Source organism: Haliotis asinina, chromosome 9 (genome assembly GCF_037392515.1).
Source record: "Haliotis asinina isolate JCU_RB_2024 chromosome 9, JCU_Hal_asi_v2, whole genome shotgun sequence".
In the NCBI taxonomy this organism is placed as follows: Eukaryota; Metazoa; Mollusca; class Gastropoda; order Lepetellida; family Haliotidae; genus Haliotis; species Haliotis asinina.
Window position 1 is genome coordinate 24,778,331 of NC_090288.1, and position 19,927 is coordinate 24,798,257.

The 19,927-nt window shown below is 41.2% G+C and overlaps 1 protein-coding gene across 2 annotated transcripts in view; it reads left to right on the forward strand.

Annotated features, from left to right (window-relative positions):
- Window positions 1-13,526: 13,526 nt before the first annotated feature.
- The window catches only part of LOC137296211 (wnt inhibitory factor 1-like), a 61,066-nt gene continuing 54,665 nt past the window's right edge, over window positions 13,527-19,927 (forward strand). Inside the window, exon 1 of one of the 2 annotated variants that reach the window (XM_067827946.1) lies at window positions 13,527-15,171. In XM_067827946.1, the coding sequence (XP_067684047.1) occupies window positions 15,006-15,171 (166 nt within the window). In that variant the 5' untranslated portion in view covers window positions 13,527-15,005. The remainder of the gene's footprint in view (window positions 15,172-19,927) is intronic. The other variant, XM_067827945.1, reaches the window with a different exon arrangement.

The following is a 19,927-nucleotide window of genomic DNA, read 5'->3' on the forward strand; positions in this document are numbered from 1 at the left end:
CTTAAATTACAAATGACATACAGTCCTTTACAGCCTTGGTAAAACTGATCTGGGCTGGTCACGTGATTACCATGCTTGGTACTCAGGAACAAAATGACAGATTCAACCGACTGCAACGCGTCTTCTGTTTCAGTTCGCCAAGCTAGGATATACCATCGTTCTGCGAGGTCGCAATTCGTATATTTCTGTGGTGTTTCGCAAAAAAGAACGAAGGTACCGACTGCAGCGTCCAATATCAAATATCTGATATAATCGGTGACCACCATGTGATCTAACATTGTAGTTTCAATTCATGTCGACAGCACTCCTGAATGGGACGATGGCAGAACGTAAAATATGAACGTATCGCTGTCAGTCGTCTGTTCACAGTAGCAAACTTATTTATCGTGCCATGAATGATTCTGGGTCTGTCTGGTGTTTGCTTATCCCAGCTCATACTTGACCACGTATGGTAAGTTGTTAGGACCACGCCCTTCACAGGCCGCCTTGCCTCTCTGCCTAAAGTCGGTTTTGATGGTAGATGCTGAATTTCGACTTTCTCCTATGTTACAGATATTTATATGGACAACGGGAGCATAGTTTCATCTACTGCGCTGAGTTATGCCTACCTGAGTGAGTATGGTTTTACGCCACTTTCAGCAATATTCCAGCAATATCACGGTGGGAGACACTCATTATACCCATGTGGGGAATCGAACTACGGTCAAAATGCCACAGAGCTGCCACATCATTCTAGACTAAGGATGGTTTCATGTTTCTCTTTCCCTTCGAGAGTCGGTGAGACTTGGAACAACACTCCATGTGTAACATGAGATCTACAGGTAGCTTCACTAGCCGTCTTATATTGAGACGTAAGTTGTTTTTGGTACCGTAATTAGGAACTACGGGAACACATGCAACACGTACCTTCATAAGTTCGATATCAATATCAGTTAAGGTGTTTTTAGGTTATTTTGCTATGACTGATTTTTGGTATATATTATAGTGGGAGACTTGGAGAGCCGAATAGCAATTCCCTAAATATATTGGGAATTCACTGGAATTCCTGTGCACAAGATGTGTGGGTCAACTAACCTTGACAGCCTCTGAAAGAGGAATGGGCCAGAATCCCTAAAATCGCAATTCGGAGATTCATACCGAGCTGGCCTCGTCGATACAAAGACTGTTTCACACAGCGTGGTGGTTTTGTGCTCCAAGTATGTACTGTTTCGACCTTAACTTCCAAACTTCTTATCTTACCCGTCTCGTCTTTCAAATTCATTGGCAGCCACAATATTAACTAATATCCCCCCCCCCCCCCCCCCCCCCCCCCCAGCTGGTCATTATCACCACATACCTATTACAGGGAACTAGGCAATCTTAGCACAGTAACTGACTGTCCAGTATTTCCCTACATGTTTCAAAGAGTATTTCAAATGCATTTTTATTTGAGTCTGAACTGCCATGGGAATTTCAACATGTATCACAGCTGTGTCAGAAATACTTATAAAAATGTTAATGCAAGAGGGTAACCCATCTTGATTATTTCCTATAACAGATTCCATTTGGTTTAAAGGCAAACCAGCTGTGAACATTCCGTGACTGGACAGTAAATCAGCGATGACATCAGGTGTTGAAACAGCCGCCCCATGCACGGCTTACACTCCACGGTTGCAGGTTCAGCAGGTGATTACAACAACATTTACTCGTACAAGATTTTCTACCTAGATTCTTACAGTAAATATCCCATATTTAGGTTTTACACTTTTAACACCGTGAATGGTGCACCTCGTTATCATTTTTGCATGATTTTGGCTTGCACCAAATGATTGCTTTGTCGCAGAAAATAACAATTTTGGAAAAATTCAAAAGCGTGAATGGTTAACGTGCCTGGCGTTAATTTAGTGTTTTGTCCACTTCTCATCAAGGGCTGATGTCATGGAAACATATACATGTATTCCTGCGGCGTGGATATACATGTATATGAATACATGAAATGGATTTCTCCTTCTCCAGTACATCATCGATGAAGTGTTGTTGTTTAAAAGATCATGTACGTGAAGCTAAGAAACCAATACTGTATGCAGCATCATAAATCAGGTTTTGATTCAGGTAGAAGATCTGGTGTATGCGGGTAGAAGATCAGTTGTATGAGGTTAATATTACTATCATCAACACAGTTGAAATGTCAGAAACCCCGATATGATTTATCTAAAGTGGTTGTCCTGAAGAAATATGTTCCGGTCTCCATTATTATTTATCGCCTTTAAATGGAATATCTACGGTAATTCCAAGTATCCTCAGGTATTTCAGTAATATATATCTGTCTCCTTCCCCGCAGTAACATTTATCTACATTTTGATGCCAAGAAAATATTTGCTTTTAGCTGACGAAAGTGGCCAAGAGATAAATCGCTGGCATATATGGTTTACACATTGGCACGCGCCTCACAGTTATAGAGGGAGCTTTGGGATCTCGTTTACAAACATAGGCCAAGGGAAAACTGAATTGACTCCCACTTTAAACCCCACCTTGCAATGTGTTGCCAAATGACGATATTTAGTGGGGAAGTTTTGAAATTAACTTCCTAATTACCTTTATCTCGATATTCAAGGTGATGTATTTATCCTTTTTTGACAAGTGATGTCAGCGTGATGTGTTTCTAGTTATATTAATATGGAACACTTGTGTTATACCCATTGTGTGTATAATTGCCGTTCACAGAAGTAGTTTGTTTTATGATTGTACTCGACAGATGTGTTTGGCTAAAACCTCCGGGATTCAATTTAAGTGTTAGTGTTGTGCGCTAATTCTGACTCACCACATCCCCGACCTATGGCATGGAAGACAATTTAGTATGCTGTGTATTACTTGCCGTTTAAATCTTATTAAAACTTTACTTTATCGATCTCTAGAAAACTATTGAAAAGGCAGTCCTCCCTTAAAAGTTCAAAACAAAAAACAAAACAAAACAAAAAAAGACCCAAGGTGAAAAACAAAACATTACAAAAAACAATACCAAACCTAAAAATACAAACAAAACACAAAAACAAACCCCCAATAAACCCTACCGAACCACCACCAACAACAAAAAAAACCATCCAACAGTCAAACGAAGTGCAGAAACAAAAACAAAAACATAACAAAGCAACCCCCTAAGAACCACCCCACCCCATCCCCAACACACAAAAAAACCAACTGCAAAACCATCAAAACAAAAAGAAAACAAAACCAACCAACCAAACAAAAAAACCGAGAGAAACTACTTTATGACAGTACATAAGCAATCATGGGGTTTGACAGTCTCTAATAACAGTGTGTATCACTGGCATGTTCAAGGGGTTAGTAGCATCAAACAATTACGCAAGAGTGGTATTTGTCCTTGCATAGTTATTTAAGAATATCATGTCTAATGACTTTTGTCATTATATAACCATAACACGTTTGTCTATACCGGCATGAGTGAGTGTGATGTCGTTGTTTTACAAGACTGATGTGTGTAGTATTGTGTCTAGCTACATCACTGTGTGGTGTACGCTCGTCTTTAAGTATGCTGGTGAACACGCGTCTGTGTCTAATGTTTGTTCGGTTTTCAAATGAGTCTGATGATAGATGGTGAGAGGATTTTCAATTTGTAGTTTCATGGTCGTAATAGACGAACTTGAATCTTTCTGGTGTTAGAGTAAGCATTTAGTGTCCTCTACAGTGTTCTGGAATACATCACGTACGGTGGAAGAACTTACACCACGTATGCAAATTTCGCCCGTGGTGTAATCAGTTGCTGAAGGAGGATGATGTCTGCTTCTAGTCACATCGCACCCTATCACCGTCTTTGATCGTCACTGGAGAAAGACATGCCAACAACAAAATTTGTTTTCCAACAAAACTGCTTTATTTTGACAATCTTAGACAAACACAACGGGTAGCATGTTGATCATTACTCAGTGTAAGAGTCTGGAAATGAGACAGATATCTACACGTTAAAGGCTTGCATTGACTCTCAGTACAGGGCGTCCTGGAAGTAGTTCCATAAAGCAGGACGTTTATGTCAAGTGTAACATGCCCCGCGGATGCTTACAAGTGGTACATTAGAGAAGAGACCTTTCACAAATACAGCTGGTAAAATGATTACGCCCTGGCCAATTAGTTCTCTCTTAGCTTCCTCTATAGTGGTTATTTTCAAATAGGTAATAATTTACCAGTATTTATGTGCGACTGAGAGCTACACGGAATGGCCCCGTGAGTGTTTGTCTAAAGCACGCTGGCTGACAGGTTTACTTCCACAGTCAATCAACATGGAGCTCGAAGAATGTTCCGCCTCTGAAATAGGTAGCTCGTACTGAAGTTGCAGCATGTAGTTGTGTCTTCAATAGCAAGCCTACCTCTATGTTTACCTGCATCTGTCTATTTACACTATTTGCTATTCTTCAGGCTATGCATATTTTGTGATAACAGTTAAGTGCAATCTCAACACTAACAGATACAGGTAGTAACAGCGGGTACACTGACCATGTCCCCTGGACAGAAATCTCCTCTCCGTCTTTCTGGAGTGTCAAGTCACAATGCTCAATTAAAGCAGACCAAACAAAAACACCAACTACATTAAACAGGGACTATGTTTGGATGTACAGGCATAAACAACTCATTCAACAGTAGCGAACTGCCGTAAACCGCCGTCAAGTAGTTCAGTAAGTGATGTTGTAGGAACGTTAGTGAAAACAAGGCAACGTGGTGTAAGTATAAGGCGAAAGTGTTTACAAGGATAACAGGCTGTGGAGGGCTACAGCGGTGAAGGCATGGGATTTCAAGGGGTGAGAGTTCAAGCGCATTTCCACGAGATCGCCGCGTAGAAGCTCTGCAAGTGTCGACAGCGTCGGTTCTTAGTTGCTCTTTCTTTCATATTAGGACTGTTTTTGGATCTACGCTTACGGGGCACACCATACACGATGAGCCCAGTTCGATTAGGACATTTCGCACTGAAGATTAATAAAGCATCTATCAGGTCATTTGTCTACATAGCCATAACATAGGTGCCCCTCCTTGGACAAACACATCATACCTAAACCATGACTCTCTCCCGAAGTCAACGGCTTTTCGCGAAACGTTATCGATATTTTTGAAAAAAATATGCTCGTTTAAGTGTTATATGTTAGTGAAAAGGTATTTCCATATCTATTACACAAAATCAAAAACAAATATAATAATATAGTTGTTTCTTTAAACGTTGATGGATGTCAGTGCTCTACTGTGAATGTGCTTTCATTCGGGGGTAGATAACTCTTCACGCCGCATATTAGAATAGATTAATTGAGTTTAAAACAATATCAGAACTACTATCACTTATGATATTTACAGCAACACCCAGACTTGTTTCTCTGTAAATTTCGAATTTGACAAACACTGTGTTCACGCGCACATCATGAAAACGTTTGCACGAATTTGGTCTGTTGAGGATGGACAAACAACAATTTACTAAATCATATTATATATAATCATTCACTTTTGTTCCCAAATATTACTGTCTTCAAAATGAACCATTCCCTACACAAACAACAGACGAGTATACATAGGAAGTAACAACTGTACATCGATTAGGCGCATCTACCTGTATAGAGCTCGGGCAATAAAGGGAAGACACTCGACAGGGTAAAAAGAATAACCGTCTCTGTGTTGTCGGTGTATACAGGAACAGAGGACTGTAAATCATAAACAGACAGACAGACATGCTACCAAACAGTCACCAGTCAAACAGTTGGTTCGTCATCAGGTACAACTATACCTTCAAGAGTCACCAATAGATTGAAGTTATTCATTCTGTTGGTCTGTTGTCTAACGCCGGACTCAGCAGTCAATAGTCAAGCCAAACTGACACGACGTGAACAGACCCTGTTTCGTCAGATACATTCAAGAGCGGAGCATGCAATGAAACAATCCTTCAAGAAAGACGCATGCAAGCCAATAGCATTCCTGGCAGTGTGCAGTTCGCACCGAAAAGATGCCGAGCTCGATCCAAATACAGTTAAGATGCAGGCACTTCGACTGAGTTAAGTAAATAAACCAGGTTTTCGTCTTTTATATAAGAAATAGATTACATTCATTTCGTTTTACTTTTATTCACAGGTCACAGATGCTTTTCGCTATTTCAGCCTATTGTCGTTTTTCACTTATCCCGGAAATAGGAACATCGGTTTCACGATTCTCAAGTATTCCTGTGAAGTGTGTGTATGTAAAACGTTTAAACAATAAAATCTAACAAATCCACCAAATTAGTTATCGGTTAGATGTTTTCCATCGAGTCGTGCCAAGTTCTATTTCAATTCCTATGTTTTTAGCAGTGTAATTAGAAAAATATCTGCTACTGGGGCAGGTTACCCGGCTACAAGTTGCTGGTTAAATGTAATCCTGTCCAGAAGTCGCTAGTTGAATACCCCGTCCACAAGTCGCTAGTTGAATACCCCGTCCAAAAGTCGCTGATGGAATATAACTCGCGTCGACAAGTGGTTTGTTGGGCAGGTAACCCCGTCCACAAGTTGTGGGGAAATATTACCTGGTCCACAAGTCGCTGGTTGAATGTAACCCCCTCCGCAAGTTGCTGGTGGAATGTAAATCCCGTGCAGGAGTCGCTTGTCCGTTGGTCACGGTTGGAATACCGTCCACAACTCGTTTGTTGAATGCAAAGCCGTCCACGAGTCGCTGGTTGTATGTATCACTCCACAAGTTGCTCTTAGCCCTAAGTTAGCTTCGAAAATCTAGACCTAGGTCTGCAAATCGCTAGTGGAATATATCTCCCGTCCCGAAGTCACTGGTGGAATATAACTACAAGTTGCTTGTAGTTTTTTTCATACTGGGTAACCTATCCACCAGCTACAGTAGGGCATGTAACCCATCCACTAGAATCGCGCGGCATGCAATCCGTCTACCACGCTTTGTGGCATGTAACCCGTCCACAAGGTTTTGTGTGGTATGTAACCTGTTCACCGGGTTCAATGGAGCATGTAACCCATCCAGCAAGTTTAATGGGGTAAGTAACCCATCCACCAGGTTAAGTCTGGCATGTAACCCATCCATCAGGTTTAGTGGGGTGTGTAACCCATCCACAAGGTTTGGGGGGGCATGTAACCCATGCAGCAGGTTTAGTGGGGTATGTAACCTGTCCATCAGGTTTAGTGGGGTAGGTAACCCCTCCATCAGGTTTAGTGAGGTAATGAACCGGTTTAGCAGGTTTAGCGAATAAGTAGAACATCCAATAGGTTTTGTTGGGTATATAACCCTTTGACAAGATTTTGTGAGGTGTGTGATCCGTTCACCAGGGATAGTAGGGTATGTAACCCGTCCGCATGTTTAGTGAGGTATGGAACCCGTCCAGCAGGTTTTGTTGGATGTCTAACGCACCCTTCCTTTTTTCTGGGGTATGTAACCACTTTAGCCGGTTTGGTGGGGTATGTAACCCGTGCACAAGTACTTCTTGGGGTGGTGGGGGTGGGGTGGTAAAGCACCTTTCGTGGGTTATGTAACCTGTCCACCGGGTTTAATAGGGTATGTAACCCGACCAGAAGGCTTTTGTGAGATATGCAACCCGTAGTTTTTGGTGGTATGGGTAACCCGTCCAGTAGGTCTTGGTGGGGTGGGTAACCCGTCCAGTAGGTCTTGGTGGGGTGGGTAACCCGTCCAGTAGGTCTTGGTGGGGTGGGTAACCCGTCCAGTAGGTCTTGGTGGGGTGGGTAACCCGTCCAGTAGGTTTGGGTGGGGTATGTAACCCGTCCAGTAGGATTAGGTCGTTGAAGACCTTCTTGCTTTTGATTGATATATAAGATCTTCGAAAGGGGTCCTCAGCAAAAGACATCTGAGTCAGGTGGTGGAACGTAGCATTGGATAGGGTAGTGTGTTCCACCACCTATGTCAACAGTCTGGTGGTTTAATGTCCCAACAGCTAGGGGAGGGTAGTGTGTCCCACAGCTTGTCGCAGACGGCTGTTGAGACAAACGGTGGAAAACTATACCCTCCCCTGGTGGGACATGAAGCCTCCAGACTGTTGACACAGGCGGTGGAACACCCTTCCCTCAGTAGCAATGTCCGACATCGTCTTCGGTTGTGAGTTTACGTGCGCATCCTAGAATTTTGAGCTTCCACTTGATACAATAAATGGTTTCCTGAATTCATGCACACAAAGTGTTGTACAGCGTGTGTATCAAAATGTATTACTATATATTTAATGTATTTGCAGGTTTCTAGACTGTATGTGAACATGCCTCATTCGGATTCATATATGTATTGATCTCACGTTCAGACAATATCCACTACAATGTATGTGTATTTACTATACGTTCAGACAATATCCACTACAATGTATGTGTATTTACTATACGTTCAGACAACGTTCACTACAGTGCATGTGTATTTACTATACGTTCAGACAATATCCACTACAATGTATATGTATTTACTATACGTTCAGACAATATCCACTACAATGTATGTGTATTTACTATACGTTCAGACAATATCCACTACAATGTTTGTGTATTTACTATACGTTCAGACAATATCCACTACAATGTATGTGTATTTACTATACGTTCAGACAATATCCACTACAATGTATATGTATTTACTATACGTTCAGACAATATCCACTACAATGTATGTGTATTTACTATACGTTCAGACAACGTTCACTACAGTGCATGTGTATTTATTACACATTCAGACGTGATGTACAGTGTATGTGTATCTATTACACGTTCAGGCAGCGTACTCTACAGCGTATTTGTGTTTATTACACATTCAGGCAACGTACTCTACAGCGTACGTGTCAGTCTATAGAAAACCTATGATCCATGGTGTGTTTCAGTCTGTGAATATCATTCCTTTACTTTAGAATACCACAGCTTGGCCATATTCAAATCTCTTAGCGCTAAGATAGTCGTAAATTAATTTTAATGTATGGCACTTATGACTACCTTAGCGCTGAGAGAGGTTCGAAAATCTAGGCCCAGTAGTTTAGAATGTTTGCACGTTTTAAATTTGCGAAGTACCAATAATGTGGACAAATAATAAGGAATAAGGATTACTGCAGAAGTTAATTATATTTTCTAAGCAAAAATGGAAACACCTCTCCATTATGTACTGTAATGTCAACGTTTTTCACGCTTACTTGATTGTGTAGTACTAACCTTTACAGCGTGTAAATCATGTATATATCCACCATCTACTTGTATGGATCTAATGTCTGGATCTGCATTATACGTATGAATCTGCATCATATCTAGCCACCACCTATTGTTCAGAAAATGTATGGATCTGCATCATGTCTAGCCACCACCTACAGTTAAGAAAATGTATGGATCTGCATCATGTCTAGCCACCACCTACAGTTCAGAAAATGTATGGATCTGCATCATGTCTAGCCACCACCTACAGTTCAGAAAATGTATGGATCTGCATCATGTCTAGTCACCACCTACTGTTCATAAAATGCATGGATCTGCATCATGTCTAACCACCACCTACTATTCAGAAATTGTATGGATCTGCATCACGTCTAGTCACCACCTATTGTACAGTGAATGAATAGATCTGCATTATGTCTAGTTACCACCTACTGTACAGTGTATGTATATATCTGCATCATGTCTGGCAACCATGTACTGTACAGTCTATTATGGACCTGCATCATGTCTAGCCACCATCTACTGTTCAGAAAATGGATGGATCTGCATCATGTCTAACCACCACATATTGTACAGCGCATGTATAGATCTGGACATTCATCTCTAGCCACCACCTACTGTGCAGTGAATGCATAGATCTGCTTCATGTCTAGTCACCACCTACTGTACAGTGAATGACTTCTAAATATATACCACGTATGGTGATAGACTTGTAAATATATACCACGTATGGTGATAGACTTGTAAATATATACCACGTATGGTGATAGACTTGTAAATATATACCACGTATGGTGATAGACTTGTAAATATATACCACGTATGGTGATAGACTTGTAAATATATAACACGTATGGTGATAGACTTCTAAATATATAACACGTATGGTGATAGACGTCTAAATATATACCACGTATGGTGATAGACTAGTAAATATATACCACGTATGGTGATAGACTTGTAAATATATAACACGTATGGTGATAGACTTCTAAATATATAACACGTATGGTGATAGACTTCTAAATATATAACACGTATGGTGATAGACTTCTAAATATATAACACGTATGGTGATAGACTTCTAAATATATAACACGTATGGTGATAGACTTCTAAACATATAACACGTATGGTGATAGACTTCTAAATATATAACACGTATGGTGATAGACTTCTAAATATATACCACGTATGGTGATAGACTTCTAAATATATACCACGTATGGTGATAGACTTCTAAATATATAACACGTATGGTGATAGACTTCTAAACATATAACACGTATGGTGATAGACTTCTAAATATATACCACGTATGGTGATAGACTTCTAAATATATAACACGTATGGTGATAGACGTCTAAATATATACCACGTATGGTGATAGACTTGTAAATATATAACACGTATGGTGATAGACTTGTAAATATTTAACACGTTTGGTGGTAGACTTGTAAATATGTAACACGTATGGTGATAGACTTCTAAATATATAACACGTTTGGTGGTAGACTTGTAAATATATAACACGTATGGTGATAGACTTCTAAATATATAACACGTATCGTGATAGACTTGTAAATATGTAACACGTATGGTGATAGACTTCTAAATATATAAATATATACCACGTATGGTGATAGACTTCTAAATATATACCACGTATGGTGATAGACATCTAAATATATAACACGTATGGTGATAGACTTCTAAATATATAACACGTTTGGTGATAGACTTGTAAATATATACCACGTATGGTGATAGACTTCTAAATATATAACACGTATGGTGATAGACTTCTAAATATATAACACGTATGGTGATAGACTTCTAAATATATACCACGTATGGTGATAGACTTGTAAATATATAACACGTATGGTGATAGACTTCTAAATATATAACACGTATGGTGATAGACTTCTATATATATACCACGTATGGTGACAGACTTCTAAACATATAACACGTATGGTGATGGACTCATTAATGTTGAAAACGGATGTGACAGACTCCTAAATATAGAATACGTATTGTGATAGGCTCCTGTATAGATAATACGAGTCCTAATTATGTATAACACGGATAGTGATAGCCTCGTGAATGCGTTACATCAATAGTGACATCAGGGATTAGGAAAGGTAGGAGCCATGGACCATTTTGCACATTAGAATAAAGAATGGCCGATTAAAATTTGGAAGTGTACTATTGATACAAGAGCAGAGACGCATTCTGTATTCAGAACATGGCTAAAAATCCTGAAAATGGCCTCTGTCTAAGTTCTCTGTCCCCATCCCTGTGACATATTCCTAAATATATCAAAACGATGGCGATAAACTCCCAAATATATACAATATATAATACCTATAGCGATTGCCCCCTAAACATATAATACGAATGGTTATAGAATCCTACATATATAATAAAGGTGGTGATAGACCCCTGAATATATCACTCAGATGGTGATTGAACCCTGAATATATCACTCAGATGGTGATAGACCCCTGGATATATCACTCAGATGGTGATAGTCCTGAATATGTAACATGGATATTTATAAACTCTTAACTGTGTTATACGGACGGTAACAGACTCATAAGTATACGCTAATAGCCCAAAACGTAACCAGTCAAATCCTACTGTAATCAAAATCTATAGATAACTAAACAGTGTTTTAGAAACAAAAATTGTTGTCGTTAATTGAATTTCCAACTGAAATAAACCTCTTGTTTCTTATCGTTGTTTTGTCAAAATATAGTCCATGTATATATCATACACTGTTTATTTGTCCTACGTCCAGGAACTTCATACTTATCTTTAATAATTCCCGATTTGCAGGCACGCGAAAAGCTGTTTACAGCATTATCATACACGTCGCTTTATTTACGAAGACAGAGGTTAACTGTTTTGACCCCTATCCTGTCAAACGTCGATTATGCAGACTGAGAAATGTAATGGCTGATCGAGTACAGATAGTGACACTGAAATCCATGTCAGCTGCCAGTCAGGGCGACATGGTGAAACTCGCACGCTTGTGATAAAGTTTATTATTTTGATACACTTTGGCTGCGTATTTAGACAACACTGATAAATGGTTTACAAAAACGTAAGGAAACTGTGAATATATGGCGTTAATATGTTAACAAGCATATGAAGTTATCTCCGCTTTGACAGATACCCCGGATGATGCAAAGAGCGTCCCTTGATGGCAACTGTGGACGTCTTCCCTGTTGTCCAGATTTACGTTTCACAACATGCAACCGAAATAAACACCTGACTTGAAAATGAGCAGTTCGTGTAGGAGGCAGGGATGCACAACTGCGGTATTTTGAGCTAAGACGCCTTCAGCATGTACGCATCCATCCATCCGCTTGTGAAATGTCCTGCATCCACCCATCCGTATAACACCATTACCCCCAAATCCACCCATCCTTATAACACCATTACCCCAAAATCCACCCATATGTCTACCACAATTAACCTAACATCCACCCATCTACATAACACCATTACCCCAACATATACCCATCTACATAACACCATTACCCCAACATCCACCCATCTGCATAACACCACTACCTCAACATCCACCCATCCGTATAACACCATTACCCCAACATCCACCCATCTGCATAACACCATTACCCCAACATCCACCCATCCGTATAACATCGTTACCCCCAAATCCACCCATTTGTCTATCACAATTACCCCAACATCCAGCCATCTGTATAACGCCATAACTCCAGCGTCTCATCCGTCTTTATGTATCGGGGTTCCCTCATTGTCCCAACGCCCACCCGTCTATGGTTTCAACATATCCCAACACCCGACTTTGGATTTCCGCATTTTCTAAACATATTTCCATTTATTTGTATCCTATTTCTTATCCTATCACTACCCCAAAACCCACCCGTCTATAGGTTCTCTTGTTATCCTATCACTATCCCCAAACCCACCTGTCTGTAGGTTCTATACTTGCCATAAAAAAGACTGTGCTTGTCGTAAGAGGCGACTAACGGGATCGGGTGGTCAGGCTCACTGACTTGGTTGACCCTTGTCATGGGTTCCCAGTTGCGCAGATCAATGCTCATGTTGTTGATCACTGGATTGTCTGGTCCAGACTATTTACAGATTATTTACAGACTCGATTATTCATTGGATTGTCTGGTTCAGACTCGATTATTTACAGACCGCCGCCATATAGATATATGGAAATTGCTGAGTGCGGCGTAAAACTAAACTCACCCACTATAGGTACTCTTCTTATCCAATCACTATCCCCAAGACCACCTGTCTATAGGTTTTCTTCTTATCCAATCACTATCCCAAAACCCACCTGTCTATAGGCTCTCTTCTTATCCAATCACTATTCCAAAACCCACCTGTCTACATAGGCTCTCTTCTTATCATATCAGTATCCCAACATCCATCAGTGAATGGTGAACCTTTGCGAGCCTACTCATCTTCTCGAGCCAACTCTTTCTGATGTCGCCAGGAGCTTCTCACAGCATCATTGTTTCTGGCCATATGGTTTGTGTTGTACTGTGTGTAATCTGTGTAAGAGTGAGTACAAGAACCTGTAAGTAACTACATATTACAAGCGTTTTACATAAAGATGTCTTCAGAGTCCGTCCAAAAACAGGTTTGGTTTTAGCGGATTTGTTTGAAATCGTTTCTCGTTCTCTCTGGGAAACCGCCCCTATGTTAAATGCAGAGTCGACACTCACTTAATGAGACGGGGCAAGAACAATATTTATCCATAGCTCGAGTCAACATCACCCCTTCACTAATTACGCTTTCCCAAACACAACCAGAGCCCATGACCCCATGGCCACAACAGTCAATAGGAGTTGGACAATAAAAGCACGGAGATTTGTCTGTGTGGACCAATCTCTATGCCTGGCAGCAGTAGTGTGTTGGTGGAGAGAAACACACGATCGCTCTACCTCAGTGCTGGGAGACCGCCCGACCGCCCGCCCGCTCGCTCGTTCACCCGCCCGCCACTTGCCTCTGTCTGGCTACACGTGCCTCTCTACAAGGCCGCAATACCCTCGCTCCACACTTGCACCGTGACTGGACATTCACTGGTACTGGAGGAAACGCCACCGAGTCAACTTAATGGAAACTTGGAAACTTTAATCATGTGGCTGAGAACGTTTGTTCAAAGCTCAACACATTATGTATTCAAGGAGTAAATGTATAACTGTGGCCACATATTCCACTGAGGGGAACGGCGTCAACACCACCCCCTGGGCACCCTGGTCTTGAGTTAGTTAGCCGGGTAGGGCTGGACGATGGGAGGGACAGGAGGTTACCTCAACCCCCCAGCTGTGCCGGGCTATTTGACCTGTGGTCAATGAAACAAGTAGACCCAGTCCTGAGGTTGCGTAATGGTCAATTGCACCCGGTTAGCCGCGGGTGAGGATCAGTAGACTTGGTGTCAACAGTACAGGAGGTACGGCGAGATTGAACGGCTACCATTCTTACGGAAGTGCGGAAGTTGTGCGCCTCTTAGTTACCTATACCATTGAAAGGAGTGGAGTGTTTATTTGGTGTGTGTGTATTATTTTGTGTCCAGTGATATCACCCAGCACAGTCCAAGTTGTACATGGGGGCTACCGTTAATGTGGCGACACACAACGCACTTACATCAGAGGGAACCATTCACTGCTTGATACGAGGATGAGACATCGGCCCTTGCCACAGTATCAGTGTACATTAACGTGGGATGTGTGCCCATCCGTGAGTAGTGTACCGACACAGAGAACAGAGGTGTGCCCCTCCCCCCCTGGCTACTGATTCCCGGGTGTCACCCCACCCCCGCCACAACCCCTGCCTGTCCGGCTGATGGGCGTTATCGGCCTGGGGCCCGCCATGCTGGGGAGGGTCGGTGGGCTACTGGTGGTCGTCATCCTTCTTCTCTCCATGTGCCTCGACAGCGTCGTCGGACGGTCACGCGGACACAGTCGCCTGTCGTTATGGATAGATAAAGCTCAGATCAGAGAACTTATTGGTGAGTTATTTCAGGGACTTCCAGGTTGACGAAATTTTTTAAAATATTTTTGTACATGAGTATTAATCAGGCCTTTTGAATAAAACGTTGCAAACTATCCAGTGACCTGTACGTTAGACCGGGTTAAGGTAGTAGGCTACATGGACATTTAGATCTCATCACGGTCGTCGCTCTCACAACTCTCACTCAAAGTTCACATCTATGTAAAACCATTTTGCAGTGTACATTTCCGCAGCGATACACTGTACTGTAGTGTCTATTTAATGATTTCGCGCCTCCCTAGAAATTATTGTCACTGACCTTTGCATGGTGTTTCCCCGCGCGCGCTGCTTTCGGTAGGTATATTTCCCGGTAATTGCCAGCCAATGTGGTACAGTAACGGCGTATTACGACATGGACTTGTCCAAAGGAAAAGATAGGAGCCACACAGAATTCAACAGAAACTTGGAAATCTGATGATCGTAAAAACTGATTGAAACTTTTCTCACATAACGTATGGATTGTGTGGCAGTGATAGGTGGTACGCCAGTACCTCGACGCCAGGTATAAGACGATGTTTGTTGACGGATTGGTATATGTGGGGTTGTGTGTGCAAAGGAAGCGTGTTGAGCACGTTAACAAGTTTTTACATTGATGCAGCAGGTGATAGTACTAACTCCGAGAGGAGCGCGTGTATGTAACGTCTGACACCCCAAGATCGGCCGTCCACCAGACTTGGGTGTAAGGTCTGCATGCAACCCCGTTAGACGTACACCAGTTTTATGGCAGTCACAAAACATGGAAATTCCAGTTTGAATATGATGGCCTCCCGTCGACAAGTAGTCATCTCGGCATAGAGGCAGAATGTAATATCTTCAGACGAACTTATTTCCAGGGCCCAGCATGCCGGCGAGTGCCCTCTAGAAACAATCTTAACACAGTTTGTTTCCTCCTCCACACAGAACAACGCCACATTCAACTTTCAATTTTCATACAGTTGGTAAACCCGGTTTTAACATGTTTTTTCCCCGACACGCAAATCATGTTTAGTAGATTTTGGGATTTTTTCCCTTTCCATTATTTCAAGTTGTGTTCAGATACTGTGCGATGGAGACAGTTATATTTTATCGTTGAGTTTTCTATTTATCTTACACGTAGTTGATGCCAAACAACGGTGGAAGTCCGGGTCAGTCCTGTGTTTCGTCTGCAGTGATCAGCACTACCGCGATCACATTCACATGGCTGAAACGAATATCATGTGTATAGCATTTATATATGAAAGCGATTCTACATTATGTTCTTCTATGGACAAGAGCACTTCTATACCGAGCTGCTGCTATGTGAAAAATACATTTGCCAGATACTCGTCACTGCGGAGTGAAGTGTGTCTTCTTGTCGGATCGCTGATGAGAGAAAGCTAGTGTGATTCGTTTTAAAATGTTTCGACTTAACACTCATAGTCCCGTATTTCCTGAATATGTGTTTTGATGACAAGAGGCCAGCTAAACATAGTGGTTTGTTACTGACACAGTCCCAGTAATAGAGTATGAAATAGAGCGAAACTGCTTGAATGATGCAATATTAAATAACGATTGTTCCTACAAATACACGCACCAAATAGCCCTTGGTCAAACTGTATATTTAGTGCGGGAAACGAAGAAAAGGCGTTCACCACTGTCACGGAACGCAAAACTCGTATTACCTGTGCGTTACCTTTATGTTGAAAGATATTTCGATAGATCATCTACACGTTCAATTGGTTATTTCCATGTCCATTTTGAAAGCTTGACTTAATACTGTACATCAGGATGAACCAGTAATGTAGTGGACGATAAAGTCACGTTTCAACAAACTGAATGGATTTCCCGCGTGTATAAACTGCTACATGACGTTTAAACGAATAAGATATTACAAATGTTTTCAAGAAATGTGGGGAAACATGAGTATGTTCGTGCTTGAGGATTTCCGTCAGTTTGAAATGCAAGTAGTGCGTTGGTTGTGCTGTGATATTTCTTTGTAGATACTAGATTATGGGCCAGTTTGTTATTTACTTTCCATATTTTTGTTTTGAAACAAACCGTCCTTTTGTTGTGACTATACACGTGATGAAGATGTTCGGTTGTGACTCATAGCCCTGGCTGGGGGAACACTGAGTGGATGAGGAGATGAACAGCGTGTTTGACATGTCTTCTGTCTGTGCGTCAACTGATTCATTCTGGTTCTTCGTCAGCAAATGCCCCACGGTGGTTGTAACATGTATACTCTCGGAGCCCCGTTCACCTATCCGGCTGACTGCTTGTTCCCGTGCGGGCTAGGTTCAGTGGAAGACTAGTGTCGATACTGGCCTCTCCTCAACATATGTTTTACTGTGCTAGATACTTATAACACGCACACTTTGAACATAGGTTTAATTGACTGTGCCACATTTCTGACTATTTCATCAGATTTGGAGGGGTCACGAGAAGGGTTTAGTTTTTCCAATGTAAGTCAACTAAGAGTATTAATAACAAAACCTGTGAATATAAATCTGAATATTAATCACTTAAATCGCCGATGAATTTCTACATGCATTCAAGAGTTATGTTCATTTTATTTGCATGGTAAAATCAAAAATGACATAAAAATATGCACAGTGACAAAGTTGTGACCCCTGATTAGGAAAGTGTATTCAAGCAGAGGGATTGTGGGAACGCCTACACAACTAGGCATATATTCTCACATCGCGGTCGTCATTTAACTGCGATATAAAGTCAAAGTAGAAATTTATGCAGTTTTAAAAGGTCAGAAATGATAATTTTTAAAAATAATTAAATGCATTTTACTTTTTTTCTCACGAACTGCTGATAGACGGTTGTTTTATTGGAGTGCACGTTTAAAACTCATGACAATATTTTGGTACGTGGATATTTTGTTAGGTTGAAGGGGACAGTGTAAGCCGTAATTATTTTCAGCTTGTCAATGTTCCTGAAAGGACAGTGTTGTTTAGATATTACGTGTCTAATGATAAATGGATGTGAAGAGAAAACCTTATGGGTCAGTGGCAGAATCAACGGATCATACCAACACAATACCTAACATGTGTGTATCCGTCTCGATCTCCATAATGTATGCTTGTGTATTTGAGTGTATATTTGTTATAGAATATTAGACGGAATGATAATCTTTTCAACATGCTACCTATTTCAGATATTTGTGTTGCATTTCAAATATATAACACCAAATAATAACACGAGTGACACTTGAAATATGGACCACCGAAAAGATCGCTTTGGGTTTTGAAGGTTTGTTGTAAATTATCTAGTTTTGTATTAAAACTGGACCATAAGTCACTCACCCCCTTTCTAGTTCTGGGTTCATAGTGGAACCGTATATCAGATGGATTATATCTGTTGCTGTCCCGGCGTCAGCTGTGTTAAAGTATCTACCTTCATTTTATCATAGTTAAAGAAAACATGCAAAAGAGCTAAAACCTTATTTTAAAATAAGTTTCCCGTTTTAGTCACCACATTAGGATATAGATTTACCTAGCGTTATAGAAAATAATAAATGCAAGTAAACCAACAAAAGAAATGCTCAGCCACAACAATACGTACTAGTATATCTGTTCAGTGCTCCGTCTGAATTTGTTTGAATGTTCAGTATCTGAGAAAATGCGTTCTTTTGTAATCGGGAACGTTATCACACACTCGAAATCATGTGTGTGTGTGTGTGTGTGTGTGTGTGTGTCTGTGTGTGTGTGTGTCTCTATGTGTGTGTCTGTGTCTTTACTTTAAAAATGAAAATTATTTTCATATATATACAAAATGAATTAGTAGTAATGTAAGGAGGTTGTTAAAGGTGTTGTGAGGACCCAGTGTGTGTAGGTACCCCACTAGAGAGTGTGATGGAGGGACCGATCTGAGGACCCAGTGTGTGTAGGTGCCCCACTAGAGAGTGTGATGGAGGGACCGATCTGGGCTATCTGCGCAGGGAATTCATTGATATCACGATTGTGCGCCGCGCGACTGGCTGGATTTGTAGGTGTGCGGATATATTTACGACGGAGACCAATATGTTTTATTGCTGAATCCTTCTTTCGTTGGCTAGAAGTATGTGTCAGTTTGAATGGCGGAGTGAGCGAGTGCAGCCACCGACATGGTTATTGAAGTAGCAGTGGTACATGGTGTTATTCAGGGCCGGCGTGCCCCTACTCTATACACGCGCAGCAATGAGGACCATCAGGCGAACCAACACAAATGCTAGATTTAAGAATGTCAAGTGATTTGCTCCACCACTGTTGATGTCTGCCAAATTGGAAACATGTTTGCTTGCAATAATGTAAAAAGTATTGTTTTCTCAGGGAAAAGTCCAAAGTGTATATACTGTAACGTAGTAATGGCTAGCAGGCTGTTGAGGGCCGGTTGAGGTAGGCTACTTACAGACACAAGGAACGCTGCCACAGCACGCCCTCTTGGTAAAGGCCACGTGCTTGTTAATCAAGACCAACTTTCAGCAACACATCTAGGTATTGATAGCTACTTCTGTGGGCAAGTGTAACCGTCAATACTAGTAAGTCTGTATGTCAGCGTACTAGATTCAGTGTTATAAATATATGGCCGCGATAGCTAGTGAACATGGCGAACAATAGGAACATGTATGTATTAGTGTACCAACAATACTAGTTAACACTGACATTGCTAGAACGTAATGAGAACCAACTGGCAATGTAAGGGGTACACACATTTATGTTTTGCTCTCTGATCTTACACATGACTTCAGTGAGTTAGTTCAGATTTCA